The sequence below is a fragment of the Hevea brasiliensis genome, chromosome 4 (assembly GCF_030052815.1).
Source record: "Hevea brasiliensis isolate MT/VB/25A 57/8 chromosome 4, ASM3005281v1, whole genome shotgun sequence".
Lineage (NCBI taxonomy): Eukaryota > Viridiplantae > Streptophyta > Magnoliopsida > Malpighiales > Euphorbiaceae > Hevea > Hevea brasiliensis.
Window position 1 is genome coordinate 16,921,473 of NC_079496.1, and position 20,865 is coordinate 16,942,337.

The 20,865-nt window shown below is 32.0% G+C and overlaps 2 protein-coding genes, 1 long non-coding RNA gene and 2 pseudogenes across 3 annotated transcripts; 2 read left to right on the top strand and 3 right to left on the bottom strand.

Moving 5' to 3' along the window:
• Window positions 1-2,434: 2,434 nt before the first annotated feature.
• On the bottom strand, window positions 2,435-2,957 carry LOC131179543 (uncharacterized; annotated as a pseudogene).
• Window positions 2,958-2,991: 34 nt separating this feature from the next.
• Window positions 2,992-7,267, top strand: LOC131179410 (beta-glucosidase 18-like). Its single transcript, XM_058146253.1, has 5 exons — window positions 2,992-3,191; window positions 4,956-5,127; window positions 5,241-5,343; window positions 5,561-5,823; window positions 7,088-7,267. Exons 1-5 carry the CDS (start codon window positions 2,992-2,994, stop codon window positions 7,265-7,267), a joined length of 918 nt encoding a protein of 305 aa, XP_058002236.1.
• Window positions 7,268-9,002: 1,735 nt separating this feature from the next.
• LOC110657263 (probable 2' cyclic ADP-D-ribose synthase BdTIR) lies at window positions 9,003-9,816 on the bottom strand. The gene is made up of 2 exons (XM_058145456.1): window positions 9,392-9,816; window positions 9,003-9,199 (listed from the first exon to the last, which is right to left on the bottom strand). Exons 1-2 carry the CDS (start codon window positions 9,814-9,816, stop codon window positions 9,091-9,093), a joined length of 534 nt encoding a protein of 177 aa, XP_058001439.1. The 3' UTR covers window positions 9,003-9,090.
• A 3,396-nt stretch (window positions 9,817-13,212) lies between these two features.
• Window positions 13,213-13,703, bottom strand: LOC131179245 (protein EPIDERMAL PATTERNING FACTOR 2-like; annotated as a pseudogene).
• A 4,636-nt stretch (window positions 13,704-18,339) lies between these two features.
• On the top strand, window positions 18,340-19,746 carry LOC131179246 (uncharacterized). Its single transcript, XR_009148206.1, has 3 exons — window positions 18,340-18,492; window positions 18,939-18,996; window positions 19,574-19,746. It is a non-coding gene; the product is annotated as an uncharacterized LOC131179246 (long non-coding RNA).
• The last annotated feature ends 1,119 nt before the right edge of the window (window positions 19,747-20,865 follow it).

Here is a 20,865-nt window from a genome sequence, read left to right on the forward strand (position 1 = left end):
AATTAACCAATCTGCAATGCTTATGAGTGATACTTGGATCGTTTGAATTTGAGTTCTTTTAGATTCATCGTGAGCTGATTCGAATTATTTAATGGATCACTGAACATAAAATATTTTGAATTAAATTTAAGTTAATCTGTGATTATTTTATGTGAAAATATTAAATTTTTATTTTGAATTGAAGTTAAAGGGTTAAAATTATTTTAAAAAAATATTATTTTTTATATTATGAAAAAATAAATTGAAAATTATTTTTTATTTTAAAATTTTCATGATTAAAATTTATTAAATTTAATTTTAAATTATTTTTTAATATTATTTATTTAATATATTAAAAAATATATTTTTCCTAATAGCAACTCTGATAATAATACTAAATAAATCTTAATTTTTTTAAAAAAATTATTTATTTATATTTTTAAATCAAAATTTATATTAAATTACTCTCAAATTGAATTATACGATTCGTAAAGTTGACTCTCAATTAATTTTATGAAAATTAAAATAAATTACTCATTACTTTGAATTGATCAAATTGATCAAGTTGAAATCAAATTAATAGATTAAAAAAAAATTTACCACCTTTAGCATGGCTAACTAATATGGTATGAGCTTCTAAAAATAAAAATAAAATGAAATGAAAACTAACATGGCATGATAACATTTTTTTAATAAATAAAAAGAGGAGAGAGAGAACTCAATTGAAACGGCCCATAACAGGGCGAATAATTAGCCTAATTTAATACAGAAATGAGAACAAAAGTTTTGGTTGGCTAGTGTTCTGCTGCACGTTTTGGCATGAGATGAGCTCAGGGGAGAATAGAGATGCTTCCTCCTACAATTACATCACTCTTCTTTTTTGTTTTTTTGGAAACTTTTATAAGGAAATTGAATTGTAACTCTGACCTCCTAAATGCTTCTCTACTGACTGTGGACGTTCCAAGTTTACAAACAAGAGAAAGTGCAGAGCCATTTCCTTGTTTTTTCATTTTCCACTTTGACTTCTTGCATGTACTGTGTGGGCCTTGTGAAGCACGCTTCTTTTAAAGCCTAGACTATTAAGATTTAACCATTCAATGATATGCTATTTTTTAAAAAAATATTTATTATTGAACTCAACAAATTTATTTAAATTTTTTTTTAAATTGAGATTTAAAATATATTTTAGGGCAAAGTACACTTTAGTACTTTATACTTTAGCTTTTTTTAGTATTGAGGATATGCACTTTATTTTGTTTCAATTAATAACAAGAATTTTGATTCTATTTTCACATAAGTACAAATTGTTAACGGTGTTAAATAATGCTGACGTAGTGTCATACATGATGTGGTGATATGATGTGACATTCCATGTAAATGCTATGTCATACATGGCGCCACTCAGCATACCATGTCATCAAATTTTATGTCATAATTCATTTTATCATCTAAATATAAAAAGATAACAGTACATGTCCTAAATTATAAAAATGTGAAAATATATTTCCTAATTTATTAAAAAAAAAATCCAAAGTTCAAGAGAGAGAGAAAGAGATAAATAGGAAGAGAGAAAGAGAGACACGTATGGAAGAGAGAGAGAGAGAGAGAGAGAGAGAGAGAGAGAGAGTAGGCAAAAAGGGAGATAGAGATGAAAAGAGATGTATGAGAGAGTCAATCTATCTTTATCTCTCTCCATATCTTTCATTCTCACTCCTTCTTTCTCTCTCTCTCTCTCTCTTTCCTTATTTTTTTTATGTACTTTCAAAATTTTTATGCTTTTACCATTTAGGGCTTGAACTTTGCTTTTTTTTTTTTTTTTCAATTTAGGACCTTTACTTTCACATTTTTATAATTTAGAAAATATACTTTCACATTTTTACACTTAGATAACAAAATGAATTATGACATAAAATTTGATGATGTAGTGCCCATGTATAACGTGGTGCTGAAGTGGCATGCCACATCATCACCACATTATGCATAGCGCCACATCATGCATGGGTGCTATATCAGCATCATTTAACACCATTTGTAATTTGTCTTTATTGTAAAAATGGAGCTAAAGTTTTTATCGTTAATTAACACAAATCAAAGTACATACCCTGAATATTAAAAAGATCAAAGTTTAGGATAGTAAAAGTGAACTTTATCCTATATTTTATTATACTCAATAAGACTTAAATACGTCGAAGAGTACTTCATAATTATTTATTCTAAATGTAACATGTTGAATATGAGAAGGTGTGCCCATGAGATTGACTAGGAAGAACTTAGTTTTCGTATCGAGAATACACATAACGGTAAAAAATTAAATGGATTTTATTATATTATAATCATGTTAATCAGAGAATGGAGATTAACACTGTTTTCAAACTACGCTTATCAATGAACATTTCACATTAACATAATTAATCAGTTGTTTCATTTCTAAATAGCTTAGAGTAGTATAGTGAGAATGTTTATGGAACAGGGTAATATTTGTGATTACACATGTACCAATATGATATAGGGCAGGTCTCTGCTACCTGAGCAAGAGAGGCACATACTGAGCTAACTATTACTAATCTGCAAGGCGTACATGATCCACAAGCATGCAAGCAATCTAGCAACCTTAACGCTGCTATTTGAAGTGGAACTTCCCCTCCTTGCTTCTTTATTTACTTCTCCTCCACCTCCTCCTCTGCGTTTGAGGTTGGTGTCCCCATGGTGCCTCTGCTCTCTCCTATTCTTGGCCAGGCAGGATGTTCCTCCTGGTCACCATTATCATTACCTGTAAATTGTAAGAGTCATAATTTATACAAAATTGATTACTTATTATAAATAAAATAATAGCATAATGAAACATTAGAAATCTTAAATAGGTACGTGAGTGAAGCCATTGAGAATCTCTAGCAACGGCAGCAAGTGGAATGAAAAGAAGAGCAGCCGCAAGGAATGAAACATTTTTCATGGTTGAAGTTGTAGATTGGAGGGAAATTAAGAAGATGAAAATGGATAATAGAAAAGCATGCAATGGAAGGCATGTATATATGTAAGGGAGGATATGATGTGGTGGGCAAAGAGATTAGAGAATGTGTTAAAGTAAATCACAGGCAGTTTATGAAAACAAAAAGTGAAAATTCACATGAAAATGGCTCAACACAAGAAAGCCCTCCGTTCACATCACATGGATTCCTCTTCTACACTGAATTGCCTTCAGGATATGTCGCCATGTGTTCAATATTTGCTCCTTTAATTAATAATGGCTATTAATTTTACTGTTGCTCAATTTTTAGTTGTTGAAAGATAAAGATGAATGGGAGAATTACTGTAAAGAAAAATTAGTTTTTCTTTGATTTTAGAGTTTTAAAACCTATGTATTTAGAGAGAGAAAGTATATGTATACCAGGTAATCTAAACTCAGATGAATTGAACTATTATAACTTGGAAATTTATATGAGAATAATTTTAATAATAATTAAGAATTATCCTAGTGAATATATATGGCATGCCTCCATCATATATTTGGGCTTCTATAGGAAGCATAATATAAATTCAAGCAAAGTGGGCTTGAATTTTGTATTCAATTTGATTGCTAAAACTAGTCCAATAGGGAATTAACTTTAACAACATCCATCACATTAAAATTCATTCTAACCAAAATTCTTAAATTATTAGATAGAAATATCCAAACATTTAGAATGAGTTTTCACATTTTTAATGTGAAATATTTTTTATTAAGTTCATAAAAACTGAAATTTAAGCTATATTTGATGTGTTTGAAAAGAAAAAGATGCATGAATGAAAGATTTAATAAAATAATATTCAACCCATTTTATAAAATTACTTTTAATAGAATCATTTTAATTTTAATTAATTTGATTAAGTGGATATATTTATAACTAAATTGATTAATTTTATTTAAATTCTCAAAATTAAAAAAAAAAATTAGATTGGAACAAAATTTTAATTTTTTTTTAGAATTACACTTAAATAAAAATTTGACTAATTTCATTATTTAGAAATGCTAAATTTATTTATATAGATTTGATTGGACTAAAGATAGTTATGGATACTGAAGATTATCTTTGCCTGCATAGATGGACTGGAAATTTTGCTTGTATGATAATGATAGTGGTTGAAATTCCTCATCAATGGATAAAACTGCAAAGAAATAAAATCAAAATGGTCATAAAAGTATGGACCCATTAATGTCATAGATCATATGGGTGTGTGGTCATCATCATCATTGACAATGTTTCATAATAATAATAATCATATACCTCCAGCTAAGGCAATGGAATTAGTGTATGCTTCTTTTTTGACTGCTTTCATTTACATCATATCCACATTTCACATTAAACAACTCTCCTAACCACCCATAATTAATGGACTCCAATTATTGGGTGAAGAAGCTGTGGTTGAAGTGAAACCACAAGTACATTATGGAATTTAAGTGGCAAGTCTTCATATCAAAGCCAATCGTAGGGCCCTCTTCAAGTTGGTATAAGTTTCCAATAATTTTCATTTCATTTCCCCTAAACATTATTTTTAATCATAGCTATGTGTCAACCACATTTGAGCTTAAGCTCATGACTTAGTACATACAAATTTATGATTGAAAATTGCTATAGTTTTGTTAAGATGTCGAGTCTTATTTCTAAACGTTGAATGTGTATGTTCTACCTATTAATTAAAAAAAAATATATCACGCTAAAAAATTCAACAATTTTTTAGTAATCACACCCTAAGGGAGGAATAATTTATAATATTCCTAATCTGATCTTTGCAATACAAGTTATGATTAATCTAACAAATTTGATGAAAATTTTTTACAACAACTGAATGTTTGAGGAAAAAAAATTTGAAATATCTTAATTTTCACAGAATAGTTAAGGTTTCATCCTTAATTTACCATTAGATTAACACCTCATTGATTCTCTTTCCTGATTTTGCAACAAGGGAATGTTGTAAGATAATTATTTCTTGCCATGCAGGGTTTTCGATCCTCCTGAAATGCGTCATTATCTTGGAAGCGTATTGCCAAGGTTTTCACAGGAAGAAATCAGCATAGATTTCATTGCCATTAACCATTGTTCAACATTATATGCCAAGGATTGCATCCATTCTGCTTGTATCCCAGCCTGGGATCGCCCTATCCGAGGCTTTGTATACACCACAGGAGAGAGAGATGGTGTTCTGATCGGAGACTGGATATGATACCATTACATGTAAAACATCTAATTCCATTGCCAACTCTTTTTAACTTCCATTTCCTGCAGACTGCAAATCCAAGGTTCTTTGTAGTTCCAAGAGGAATGGAAAAGATTATTAACTATGTTAAGGAAAGATACAATAGTATGCGAATGATTGTGACAGAAAATGGTAAGTAGCATGACATTTGTGGCCAGTAGTTCAATCGTTGAATTTGCTAAAAGATTTCAAATCCTACCATAGGATTTGCTCCTCCTCCACAGCAAAAGGAACAAGATCAGCAGGACTTGTTGCAGGATGCTGAAAGAACCAACTTTCATAAATCCTACCTTGCAGCTCTGGCTAGAGCTATAACTTAAAAGAATCCTTTCTGTGTTTTTCCCTCCAGCTGAACATTATCTTAATGAATTGCTTACTTTGAATTATAGAGATGGAGCTGATGTTGGTGGGTATTTCGTGCGGAGCATGATCGACAACTTCGAATGGATCGATGGTTACAGTGTGCGGTATGGACTTTACTATGTTGATCGCCAAACTCTTAAACGAATGCCAAAGCTTTCTGCTAAGTGGTATAAAAATTTCCTCACAGTTGATGCTACTAGCAATAGCAATAGCAGCAATATTTTCAAAAGGAAAAATATCATGAGCACTGTATCGCAAGCCTCAAAAGCAGAAATATAATTGTTATGGATTTATACGAGATTCTAACTTATTTATTCGAGATTTTAGCCATTAACCAATTTATATTTGGTGTTTGTGTTAGTATTTATGCACCATACTCAAATTAAGATCCTAATCTAATTAAGAAATATAGATTGGGTAATTAATTAAAGTTTTAATCTGATTAGGATTTCATAATAAAATACTATAAATAGAGAGGTACCATGTAGCCCATAATTAATAATGATAGTTCATTTGAAAGAGTTAGGGCTCTTTCTTACTCTTAAAAAATTGTTCTGGTAGATTTTTTACACTGCAGTTTGAATGGATTACTGTTAAGAATCGAACGTTAATCAGTGGTTTGCGACATTTCAATTGAATATCTTCATCATAGAAAAAGGTACATAATATCCAATTAATTTATCTAAGCACCATAATCGTATAAACGTTGATCTAATAAGAATTAATATTTTAAAATTTAAATTCCGCTGTGTTTATATATCATAAATTCCTAATGATTGGTGATTTTTTTTCACTTATTACTGATTATATTAATTCAAGCCCCTTACCTTTTTTTAATATAACTTAAAAACTTCTCAAATATATAGAGAGAGGATTGAGTGGAGAACTGTAAATTCAATAAAATACACACATATATATATATATATATGAAGGTGGGTATGTCTTAAACAAAGGATTTGGGGGCGGTGGCTACTGGCTACTCCTCGCCTCCCCTTGCGTCTGCAACTGAATGAAGAAAAAATATTAAATAAATTGAGTAATAATTGATACATTGTATACAATGAAAAATAACACTGATGATAAACTTTTAATGCAGACTGAGTATGAAATATTTTGGCTGCTTTAAAAACAAAATAAGATTAACATGTGTAAGTAATCCTTTAAAAAAAATTTACATTCAATATAAGTTTAACTTTATATGACGGACATAATAATTATTATATTAAATATTAATATTGAAATTTATATAAAATTAATATATATATATATATATATATTTAATTTAATGATTATTAAGCTTAAAACTTTTCATAACTTAAAAAAAAAGGAAAAAAGAGATTGGAGTGGTAGAAGCATGGTTGGTGAGAATGATAGACATTCCATACCTGATATACACTTTACTGGTGGAGATATCATGCGGCTGAGACACAAAAGTACGTCCTAGATAGTTCTTCCCTTCCCCTCTAGCTGCCTTCTGTTTAATATTGTCTAAAAATGTAATGAACATTCACAGAGAGAGATGGTGAGCTTGGGAACAGAAATAGTGCTTGCAGTGGTGGGTCTATGGGCAATGTTTGTGCGACCTGAGGTTCTGAGATTCGCCGAAGAGATGATGCAAGTCATGGCTTCTTCCATCTGCCAGTTTATTAGAGGGACTCATTATTCTTCTTCTCCTAATTCTAATCTTCACTGATCCAACCACTCACTACCAGAGCCTATAATGGACAAATTGCTAATTTTTTTTTCTCTTATTTCTTCTTTTGTTGTTGTGTAATTTGTAGCAAAAATCTCAATCAAATCTCATTGTTTTAATAAGAAAAATCCATATCTTTAGATTATGGACAGGCAAATATATATATACACTCCCTTTTATTACTTTGATGAAGATATTATTATTAGATTTTCGTAGAATTTCAATTATATTTTTAAATGGCAATTAAACAACTTATGTAATAAGAAAAATTATTATTTAGTTTTTTATTTTAATGAAATTAATTATTTAATCTTATATTTTGAAAAATATATTATTTAATCTGTTTGTTTTTAGTCTATTAAATTATTTGTCCTTTAGTCAATTTTTCTATCAGTTAATAGATTTTAATACCAGTCAAATTGCTATTTAATTTTTTTATTTAAATGAAACTAATTACTTAATCCTTATATTTTAAAAAATTATAATAGTTCTTATAATTTAATTTCGTTAACTCTTTAGTCCATTCGAATATATCCAAATGACTCTAAACCTCTTTTCTATTTCTCTCTAATCATGTTTCTTCTCTTCTGTACTTATACCCTTCTTCTTCTCCCTTATTCTCTCTATTTTTTTATCTTTTAATAAAAAATGGCATAAACTATCTTCATAAAAAAGTTAATCAAATTAAGTCCTCTAAATTTTCAATTAATTAATGTCATAAATCTAAGAAAATTATTTTTCAATAAAAAAACACAAAAATGATACTCAAGGAATTAAACAAAATACTTGAATAATTCTTTAAAAAAATATATAAATTTAGATTTAGTCCTTACACAATAAAATTTTTATTTTTATTTAAGAATATATTTTTTAAAATATATGAACTAACTAATTAATTTTAATAAAATAAAAAATTTATCAAATAAAATTAATGAAATAATAATTTAACTGATATTAAAAGTTATTAACTAATAAAAAATTTAATGATTGAATTAAAAAAATTTAATAAAAGTAATAGATTAAATAATATAATTTTTAAAATATAAAGACCAAAATAGTTATCAACTTTCCTTTTAGGCCCTTAACCACTGAGACCGGTCCCATTTGAGTTGGAATTTGGGCTAGGACTGGTCCGACTTCACAATGGGTCTTTAAGTCTGCTCCCACTACAACCACTTATGGCTGGGCAAACTTCTGTGTACAATTGAAAGATCGAATTAAATTAATTTTTTTAATTTATTTTATTTTATTTTTTTATTATATATAAGGAAAGGGACTCTTTCAAATTTAACTATTTTAATTATCATTAAATTGTCATTTGACTTTTTTTATAAAATAAATTATCATTAAATTGTGTCAAATTTAATTCAGTTTAATTTTAAGCAATAACAATAATTATTATTATTAACAAATTTCGCACATATAAAAGCAGAACAGAAAGCATAAAACGGCATGACAATTTTAGTTCAATGGGCTAATGCACAAGATTAAGTTTTCTTTTATTAATATATAGAATGGAAGAAAAATAAAAGAACTTATATATATATATATCCCCACAACTTCAAAGCTTATTGAGCTATATCTACATATTACAATGTGACCGTGACCATATATCCATATGCGTGTAGCTTTGAAATGGGGATATATATATATATTTTTTACAAAGAATAAGCAAGCAAAATTAACTGAGGACAAAAAATAAAATGAATCATTCATTTTACAACTTATTAACCAGAATTAATTCAATAAATAATTGAAACCAGAAAGCATGAAGATCAAGGCTTTGGATTACTATGTTGTAGGAGCTAGGAAGAAGTTTTGTTCTAAGCAGGCATAGAAAATTTTCTGCTCTGCATTTGCTTGTCATTCTCCATTTCAATTAAGCTGTTGATGACAATATCCGATGCACTTGTTACCACTTCCGACCAGTTCCTGTAAATTCAAACATAAGGAAGAAATTTTATTATTTTTTTCTTGTCTTGGCTAGCATTGTTGTTAAATATGTATAATGGAAATCTTCAAAAATAAGTATGGATGAGCATTGTCGGGATTTGAGAAATTTTATGCATAACATCATCAACTTGTACAATGTGGAAACAAGAAACAAAAGCAGAATGGTCTTACCCTTTTAAGGAGTCGAACGTGAGCCCTACGGTGTACTTAGCCTCTTCAAGAGCCCAATTAAACCTCTGTATCTCCTCTGCGGAACACAGTCCCTTGTTCGTAATGTGAAGTTGTGATGGTTTAATGTCACAGAAGACAGGAATAACCTTCTTCTTGGACTCCATTATAAGAGCTAGCTCATGAAGGCAGAAGTATGACTCACAATAATGAGGAGAGAACACAGCTACACCTACCTTACATTGCCTAATTGCTCCATTGATACTCTCAAACAACTTATCACCTGGTTTCATGTTCTTCTTGTCCAAGAAAGGACGTATGTTTAACCGGGAAAGGTGATCATAGAGCAACGCAACTACATTGCGTTTTGTGTCGATACTTCTATGGTTAATGAACACATCATAAGGTTTAATAGCCCGATTCATCATCTGGGTTCGAGGATATTGACTGAGAATTTGGCGTTGGAATTGAACTATGGACGAGCGATGCATGGCTTCCAACAAAAAAAGACAAGCAGAAAAATCTCTAGATAGCTTAGCTACTGTTGTTCGTTTGCTGTTTTGTTTAGTATTGTGACGTGTAATATTGTGAGAGAAGGAAGAATAGGTAGCCATGGTTATATAGGGAGATTGAAGGCTTGAATAGGTTGTGAAGAATAAGGAATATGCTCATTTTTACTTCTTGAGTTGAATTTGAAGGAAGAAATTTAATGCATGTGAAAAGGTTGAAGTTGAACATTATCAAGTGATGGCCGTGTTATTGATTTGGACAGTTTTGATTTATATATATATATAGAAACTCTACAAAGAATAAACACCGTAGACCACTACCGTTATCGCTTTGAAATTTTCTTGACCCCTTCAAATACGTTGCCCTCTCCTCCTTTGTGTCTGTCTCCATGTATCTGTGCGACATATTGATGTTGTATTGAAAGGTACTAGAACCTCTCTTTGTTGGACGACAGGCATTCCATCTTTCTGCCTCGACATCGATTGAAAAGTATGATGTAAGGTTAATTAAAAAAAAAAAAGCCTCTGGAGTTTAATATATTTTTATCATTTTTTTTAGCTATGTGTATATATATATATATTAAAATAAAAACGTGTAAGATAATGAGTCTTTAATAAGTTGTATGATAAATTTGATTTTCAAAGTAAATGGTTGCATGTTAATACTGCTCTTTCTTCAATTTTTCTTTATATTATGATAGAACAAATAACACTTAATTTTTGTTGCATGTGTTTTCCATCTAATTAATTGCAAGTTATTATGTACCTCTTTGTTGGGTTTCTTTGACTGTCTCAAAATTCATTCTTTTTGAGTAAAACTTCCTTGCATTGCACTAAAAGAGACAGGATTATTCAAAATTCTAACAGTAGACGTATAAAAGACACACATGTAATTAACCAATATGCAATGTTTATGAGTGGTATTTGGATCGTTTGAATTTGAGTTATTTAATGAATCGCTAAACATAAAATATTTTAAATTAAATTTAAGTTAATCTGTGATTGTTTTATGTGAAAATATTAAACTTTTATTTAAAACTGATGTTGAAGGGTTAAAATTATTTTAAAAAAAAAACCATTATTTTTTATATTATGAAAAAATAAATCAAAAATTTATTTTGTTATTTTATAATTTTTATAATTAAAATTTATTAAATTTAATTTTAAATTATTTTTTAATGCTATTTAATTAATATATTAAAAAATATATTTCTCCTAACAGTAACTCTGACAACAATGCTAAATAAATCTTAATTTAAAAAAAAGTTATTTATTTATATTTTTAAATCAAAATTTATATTAAATTACTCTCGAATCATGTAATTAGTAAAGTTGACTCTCAATTAATTTTATTTTATAAAAATTAAAATAAATTACTCATTACGTTGAATTGATCAAGTTGAAATCAAATTAATAGATCTAAAAAAAATTGCCACCTTTAGCATTGTTAACTAATATGGTATGAACTTCTTAAAAAAAAAAATAACATACTATGAAACAAATGTAAAAAAATAAAAATAAAATAAAATGAAAACTAACATGGCATGAAAACATTTTTTTAACAAATAAAAAGAGGAGAGAGAGGGAGAACTTTATTGAAACGGTCCATAACAGGGCGAAGAATTAGCCTAATTTTAGCACAGAAATGAGAACAAAAGTTTTGGTTGGCAAGTGTTCTGCCGCGCGTTTTGACATGACATGAGCTCAGGGGAGAATAGAGATGCTTCCTCCTACAATTACATCACCATTATTTTTTGTTTTTTTGGAAACTTTTTTAAGGAAATTGAATTGTAACTCTGACCTTCTAAATGCTTCTCTACTGACCATGGACGTTCCAAGTTTACAAACAAGAGAAAGTGCAGAGCCATTTCCTTGTTTTTTCATTTTCCACTTTGACTTCTTGCATGTACTGTGTGGACCTTGTGAAGCACGCTTCTTTTAAAGCCTAGACTATTAAGATTTAACCATTCAATGATATTCTATTTTTAAAAAATATTTATTATTGAGCTCAGCAAGTTTTTTTTTTTTTTTAATTGACATTTAAAATATATTTTAAGGTAAACTATACTGTACTTTAGTTTTTTTTTAGTATTGAGGGTATGTATTTTATTTTATTTCAATTAATGACAAACAGTTTGATTCCATTTTCACGTAAGGACAAATTGTTAACGGTGTTAAAAAATGCTGACGTTGTGTCATATATGATGTGGTGATGATGTGATATGCCATGCAAATACTATGTCATACATAGAGCCACTCAGCATGACACGTCATCAAATTTTGTATTATAATTCATTTTATCACCTAAAGATAAAAAGATAAAAGTACATGTTCTAAATTATAAAATTGTGAAAGTATATTTCCTAAATTATTTTTTTAAAAAAAAGCAAAGTTCAAGAGAGAGAGAAAGAGATAAATAGGAAGAGAGAAAGAGAGAAACATATGGAGGAGAGAGACAGAGAAAGAGAATAGAGAAAAAGGGAGAGAGAGAGATGAAAAGAGACGTATGGGAGAGTCAATGTATTTTTATCTCTCTCCATATCATTCATTCTCTCTCTCTCTCTTCCTCTCTCTCTCTCTCTCTCTCTCTCTTCCTCTCTCTTTCCTTATTTTTTTATGTACTTTCAAAATTTTTATGCTTTTAACATTTTGGGGTTGAACTTTGCTTTTTTTTTTTTTAGGACATTTATTTTCATATTTTTATAATTTAGAAAATATACTTTCACCTTTTTATACTTAGGTAACAAAATGAATTATGGCATAAAATTTCATGATGTAGTAGTGCCCATGTATGACGTGGTGCTGACATGGCATGCCACGTCATCACCACATTATGCATAGCGCACGTTATGCATGGGTGCCACCTCAGGGTCATTTAATACTATTAGCAATTTATCCTTATTGTAAAAATAGAGCCAAAGTTTTTGTCGTTAATTGACACAAAATAAAGTACATGCCCTTAATATTAAAAAAATCAGAGTAAAGGATACTAAAGTGTATTTTGTTCTATATTTTATTATACCTAATAAGACTTAAATACGTCAGAGAGTACTTCATAATTATTTATTCTGAATGTAATATGTTGAATATGAGAAGGTGTGCCCATGAGATTAACTAGGAAAGAACTTAGTTTTTGTATCGAGAATACACATAATGGTAAAAAATTAAATAGATTTTATTATATTATAATTATGTAAATTGGAGAATGGAGATTAACATTGTTTTCAGACTATGCTCACCAATGAACATTTCACATTAACATAATTAATCAGTTGTTTCGTTTCTAAATAGCTCAGAGTAGTATAGTGACAATGTTTATGGAATAGGGTAATATTTGTAATTACGCATGCACCTATATGATACAGGGCAGGTCTCTGCTGCCTGAGCAAAAGAGGCACATACTGAGCTAACTATTACTAATCTGCAAGGCGTACTTGATCCACAAGCATGCAAGCAATCTGGCAACCTTGACCCTGCTATTTGAAGTGGAACTTACCTTCCTTGCTTCTTTATTTTCTTCTCCTCCACCTCCTCCTCTGCGTTTGAGGTTGGTGTCCCCATTGTGCCTCTGCTCTCTCCTGTTCTCGGTTAGGCAGGATGTTCCTCCTGATCACCATTATCATTACCTATAAATTGTAACAGTCTTAATTTATACAAGAGTGATTACTTATTATAAATAAAATAATAATATAATGAAACATTAGAAATCTTAAATAGGTACGTGAATGAAGCCATTGAGGATCTCTAGCAAAGGCAGCAAGTGGAATGAGAAGAAGAGCAGCCGCAAGAAATGAAATATTTTTCATGGTTGAAGTTGTAGGTTGGAGGGAAATTAAGAAGATGAAAATTGATAATAAAAGAAGCATGCAATGGAAGGCATGTATATATATAAGGGAGGATATGATGTGCTAGGCAAAGATATTAGAGAATGTATTAGTGAATCACAGGCATTATATGAGAACAAAGAGTGAAAATTCACATGAAAACAGCTCAACACAAGAAAGCCCTCCATTCACATCACATGGATTCCTCTTGTGCACTGAATTGCCTTCAGGATATGTCACCATGTGTTCAATATTTGCTCCTTTAATTAATAATGTCTATTAATTTCACTGTTGCTCAATTTTTACTTGTTGAGAGATAAAGATGAATGGGAGAATTACTAAAAAGAAAAATTAGTTTTTCTTTGATTTCAGAGTAATGGAACCCACGTGTTTAGAGAGAGAAAATGTATGTATACCAAGTAATCTAAATTCATATGAATTTGACTATTATAACCTAAAAATTTGTATGAGAATAATTTTAATAATAATTAAAAAGAATTATCCTAGTGAATATATATGGCATGCCCCCATCATATATTTGGGCTTGTAACACCTCTATACTAAGTAGTCTATACATTCTACTGTTTCGGTGACTAGTGTATATCTAGACAGTCAGGATGTCTATAATTATATCTATGTCATTTAGAAAAGCCATAAATAAAAATTAATAGAAGTCACATGAAGGTGAAATAGAAATAAGAAAAACAATGCATAATCGGTTAAATGAGCCGAGGTCCTAGCGATGGGTGACTGAATCGGGAAGTAACTGCGAGCTCAATTGCTACCCTAAATTCGTGTGGGACCCTATGACACCTCAGGCCAAGGGACAATTGTGAAATTAATGGTAATATGAAAACCACAGAAAAGAATAGAGAATAAATTCAAATAATTGAATCAGAGTTCAAGAGGTAACCTAGTGCTATTAGAAAAATTGATCAGACTTGATAAGGGGCATTTTGGTCAATTTACTCTTAGAAGTGACTCTTGGCCTAAATGTCTATTAAAATGTGTAAAATTAAAATGTTTAAAAATAAATTAAAAGAGAAGAGGTGTATGAAAGAAGAGAAAATAAAAGAAAAGAAAATTTAAATTAAGTTATTTTTCTTTGGATAAATATAAATATGATAAGAGATAAATTAAAAATCAAAAAAATTGGTCTTCTTCAACTCTTGGCCGATTTGCTCTCTCTCTCCATTTCTCTCTCACAAACATCCTCCATTGATGAACAATTGAAGCTCATTAAAACCCTAAATTTCCTTCATAATCCCCATAATTCCCAACACCAATTCTTGAAATTAGACCTTGGTTAAGAACTTAAAAGCAAAGAAAGGAAGAAAATTGAAAAGTTGAGGAAGATTGAAAAAGCCCCAAGTAAGGTAAGCATCTTATTGAGTTTTATTAGCTATTTATGTATGCAATTTAATTGAATTGTGAGAAATTTACCTAAGAATTGAAAAATTATATATGGGACTCAATCTATGAATTTCGGCCAGCTTGTGAGGGTGAGGGATTTGATGAATTTGATTTAAATTAAACATGCTTTGTGATGTTTTATGAGGTGTGGGAGAATTAGGGTTTATGGTGGTTAGGGTTTTGAAAGAAATTGGGGATTTTTGAGAATTGTTGACCAATTAATATTGTGATGCCCAATTATGGTCAATTAGTGTGCTTATAAGTGTAAATTGATGAATGGAATTGGAATGAGTTGTGAATGTGTAATGGCTGAATTCTACACCAATGAGTCCAGCAAGTTTAGATGGCTTTAAGTTGAATTGTTTTGCTCCAATTAGTGTGAGGCTAATTGGAGATGAAATTAGGGTCATAATGCTACATTTTTTATGAAGAAACCTCGCCCAAAAACTGACCATAAGTTGGTCTAAAATTGGGTTGAATCCGGAATTGGTGCTCTGATTTTGGGCAGAATTGGCTAAACAAATGGCCATAACTTTGTGTAGAGAGGTCCAAATGACCTGATTCTTGAACCCATGGAAAGCTTAGACATAGTAGAACAACTTTCATGAAGAACAGAAACTCAAATTCTAACCATAACCTAATCAAATTACTAACCAAAATTAGGTTACCAAAACTGCCAGAACCACAATTTGCCCAGAAATTCTGGCCATAGACTAATCTGGCCAGTTATGGTTAAAATGTCATAACTTGAGCTATAAAACTTCAAATTGAGTGATTCAAAGAGAGAATTAAAGTAGAGACATTAAAAAACAACTTTGATGAAGAAAATTTTGCCAAATTTCCACTGTAGATTGGTCCAATGGAACAGTAAACATTGGTGACAAAAACTGAAATTTTAAAATTACTTCTAGGAAGACTTGAATTATAATTGACAACTAATGCCAACAAGTTTATAACCCAAAATCTGGTACTATCATGGAATTAGAAATTGTATACCTATTAATTATGAAAAAGTCAAAATTTTATGTGAATAATAATGTGAATAGTAACCACAATAACTTCAAATGCAAAGAACCTAATCTTATGTAACTTATTAAGTAAAATTAAGTATGCAAGATTTAATTATTGGACTTATTATTAGAAATAGTTTGGAAGGGTATTGAAACACTTTAATTATGTATTTCAATTAGAAAGGAGCCTTCCAAGGAAGGAGGAAGAGTGGACTAAGTCAAGGCAAACAAAAGAGGTTTGTGCACAATAATTTGATTTTCCTTGTTTTCTACTAGAAAATTTATTTGAATAAGTGTGTTGTGAACAATTTGTGATTGTTATAGTTTTGAGAAATCCATTTGGGAAATATTGTATTGCCTAATTTATAAGTGACAATTTTGAATTACATATTACTACTATTTGAAATTGAATTATTTGAATGAAATAATTTGTATTGGATTTTGAAATCATACTTGGCATGACAATGTTATTGTGTTTCTCCTCCATCTATGGATTTGAGATCGATTATGTTCCTCCCTCCCTGACTTGCCAGTTTGAGGTTGAGATCGGATGAGTACTCATATAGCCAGCTAGCCACCTCCCTCATTAATTTTGATCATTGAGGTTGTAGATTGCTTTGTCGTGGTCTACAACACGGCATTGATCGTGAAATTTTGTGTCATTAAGTTATGTAATTATTGGCAATACTATTATTTACAATTTATTTTGATAAATTATTGTTAAAAATATTGGCATCGATTTTGTGAATTATGAATGTGAAAAATTTTAAATTTTTGCTTACCAATGTGTGATTATATTTTAGTGAATTTTAAAAATTATTGTTATGCATCACTGAGTAAATTACTCAGAGATGGCTTTTTCTTGCTGTCGCAGATAGGGAGAAGGATAAAGCAGTAGAGTGAGCTGCTATAGCTACAGTAAACAAATTTTGGGATCTTTTACGGGTATAATATTTTATACCATTGTACATTTCTTTTTGATGTAAATCATTTGTTCATATGTATCTAAAGAACTAATTAAGCAGTTGTATAACAAACCTTGTAATAATATTATTTTGTTCTCTTTTCCTTAAATTGAAAATTTTATATATGAATTACAATGAATCAAATGATATTAAGATTGCTAGAAATTGTGTTGATTTGTATGGGATTGTGTTGAGATTAAATGGAGTTGTGGATATTGTACATATTGGAAGTATTTTTAACAGGTTTTGAAGAACTGTTTTTTCAATTTTTAGCCGACATTCTACTGAAATTTCTGTAAAATTTTCGATGTAACACCCCAAAATTTTAAATTTTATTATTTTATGAGCATTTTTGATATTTTAATTTTATTTAAATTTTAGGATTTTTTTTTGAGATTTTTCGGATTTTAAAAATCTGGTTCGATTTTCCGAAAATATAAACTTTGATGATTTTTAAAAATTAATTTAAAGACCACGTGGCAAAACTAAAAATATATTTGGAGTCTACGAATTTTTCTGAGTTTTCTGGAATTTTTTCAGAATTTTTAGACCTCGTTTTCGGTCCCGAGACAGAGTAAAAATTCAAAAATTTTGTATCCTGAATCGAACCGGACCGGATCGGACCGGTCGAATCGAACCGGCATTTTCTTTTTCTTCTTCCCTTCCCCGCACGCGTCCGACCTCCTCCCCTTCTCTCTCTCTTTTCTCTCTCGTCCCTCCTCCCCTTGTCGCGCCGCTACCTCCCCTGCCTCCCCACCTCGCCGTGCCGCCTCGCCTCCCCACGGCCGCGCGCCGAACGCCGTAAAATGGCTCCGAGCGACGCAGCGCGCGCGCGACCGTTCACCTTCCCGGCCAAAATTTGGCCGATCCAGCCACCAATCGGATCGGGTCTTGTGTCTAAACTCATCTACTCGTCGAGAGCTTTCCATAGACACCAAGAACACCGAAATCCATCGAGCGGTTTGTCCAATTTTTGCCCGGGAAGTTTTAGCCCATTTTGACTTTCGGGCTAGATTTCTCGCAAACCGTGAATCCCACGAGAAAACCGAGAGCACCAGAGCGCTCCACTCGTCGAGAGCTTCGTGGTGACATAAATTTTGAATTTTTCCGACACCGTTTTTCGGTGGGTCCCACGGAACTTCGCAGTGTCTTTTCGAGCATTAAATGAGCTTAGAAAATTCTGAAAAATTTATGTACTAACCCCCGTATTGTGGGCTTCGTGTAGGTATCTTCAATTCGCTGAAATTCGACAGTTGCCCGGATCTGTGAATTTCCGGCCAGACAGACCCATTACCGGAAAAGTCTCCGAATTGGACCGAGGTTTTGGCTACCCCCCCATTGTCAGACATCCCGAGCGCGTTCCCGAAGTCGGAATCGGCAAAGGTAAACCCCAACCTTGCTTTTTAGTAATTTTCTAGTGCTTAAATAGGATTAAAAATTCATAAAATATTCGTGGTAGCTCAGAAAATTATGATTCTCTTTGCAATAGCCTAGTAATATTGCTAAGGACCGCGGGCCAAAGTTTTAGAATTTTTAGAGCTTGTTTGGGTAGTTTTTGCAAAAATGATCAATTATAAGGACTAAATTGAAATTTTACATATTGTGATGGATGACTGATTTGATGGGCCCAGGAGGGGCTGTGTGATGTGATTGAGTTGTGGATATATAGATTGTGAATATAGAAGTGTGTTTTGAGCCATTTTGCAGGTTGGGTAGGTCCTAGGTATAGGGGAGACTCTGCCGAATTTTCGGCACGACTTAGGACGTATTTGGTCTTTTATTGATTGTATTGAGTCAATTGTATTAAATAATTATAATGTAATTGTCAGGTGAGCCGGGACAGCCTTCTTCCTCCGCCCAGCCGCCACAGTAACCGTTGTCAAGTCTGTGAGTAAAATATTAATTTTAATTGTAATTTTACTATTATTATATGTTCAAGCATGCCCATGCATCACTTATATGCATATATCTATGTAGATAAACTTTAGGCACGATTTATGTTGCATTCATAACTGTGAAAGTGCCATGTATGTTGTTGTGGTAATTTGGAGCAGTGTGCGTGCGTTGGCGTGCGTGTGATGTGGTGTGGACTATGGATAGGACGGGTAGTCACGGCTTGAGATCTTCACTGGGACCCGATCCTTCGGGGGGTAGTCACGGCTTTAGTTCTTCGCTGGGACCCCCGATTTGGTTTATTAAGCGAAAGTCCGGCTTGAGTTCTTCGCTGGCACCAGGTTGGATTTAAGAGAGCTGTATAGGGGATCAGCTCCTATATATTATGATTGATATCACAGGGTGTGTGAGTGCTTCAAATTACCTTTATGATGTTATGATGTGAAAATGTTGTTGATGTTGCATTTCACTCTACAGGGTGCATTAGTTTTAGATAGTTATAGAGATTATGGTTAAAATTGATATTTTACTCTCTGAGTCGAACGCTCACTCCTGTTCAATATTTTTTCAGGCCACAGGAGGATATTTTTTAGATTAACCTGCTTTCTTCCTCGCAGGTCGATTATTAACGTTTGTATAAACTTGTTAAATCTTAGAATTTCTGCATGTGTTAGAAATGTTTATTTGATATGGGTCTGTAAACTAAATTATTATTTTGGACCTGTAAACTTAATATTCTATGCATGTTTGATTGATTGGATGAGGGAGCTGAGCTCCCATTTATTTTTATGCTGATGAGTATGTGGAGGGTAAGCTGAGCTCCCCAATTGAGTATTTATTGTGTTTATAGGTCGGGTGAGTCAAAAACTCCCCGTTGAAAGGTCCATTTTATGGCCAGACTCTGTCCAGTTGATTTCTTGAAATTGGGCCCAAATGGGCCTTAGAGTTGGGTTAAGTGAATAGTTAGGCTTACTACGGGCCTCGGGGCTTTAGGCTGGCCCCGGTCCTAGTGCCGGTCCGGCCCATAGGTTGGGTTGTGACAAATGTGGTATTAGAGCTTAGGCTCCAGATTCTTAGGGAATGTTCATCTATAGTGTTGGGAAGAGTCTACTAGGAGTCACATTTGGAAAAATAGGGTCCACATTCGTCTTACATTGTCATCTTTGCTTCTAGTTTCTGCTTCATATATTGTGTAAATATGAGTATATAGAGCTGTGTAATGAGTAATTTTGAATTTTGTGGGCTAATGCTGCTGAATTTCAGGAAAATGCGTAGAAGCAGGAGAGCTGCCACTGTGCCAGAACCAGATGTGCCTGACGAGGTGTCAGCACAAGATGAGGCGCCTGCCCCGAGGAGGCGGGGTAGGAGGCCTAGAGCTGCTCAAGTAGAAAAGCAGTTGCCAACAGTTCAGGATCAGTCTTTCATGGCACAGGGTCCCATGGACACCATGGCAGCTACTCTAGTTGGATTGCAGAGAACCATCGACATGATGGCGCAGTATATGGTCCACCTCCACAGCAGCAGTAGTCCACCGCACCAAGAGGGGAACCTTACAAACAGATAATCAATTTTAAGAAGTTGGTGCCTGGTACTTATGATGTGTCAGATGATGCATATCGGTTTTTGGATTCCTGCAGACAGGCAGGAACAGAATTGCAGTTGACTGATAGAAGACTTATAGAGTGTATGCAGCATGTCATGGGGCCTATGCCTAGACAATGGATGAATGACTACATATTACCTCGGATGGAGGGTTTGTCGTGGACTCAGTTTGTGGAACTGTTCATCAATCGGTTTGTGCTAGAAAGCTTCAGAGATCAGAAGCAGTGGGCCTTTGAGGCCTTAAGACAGAATGGCAGGTCT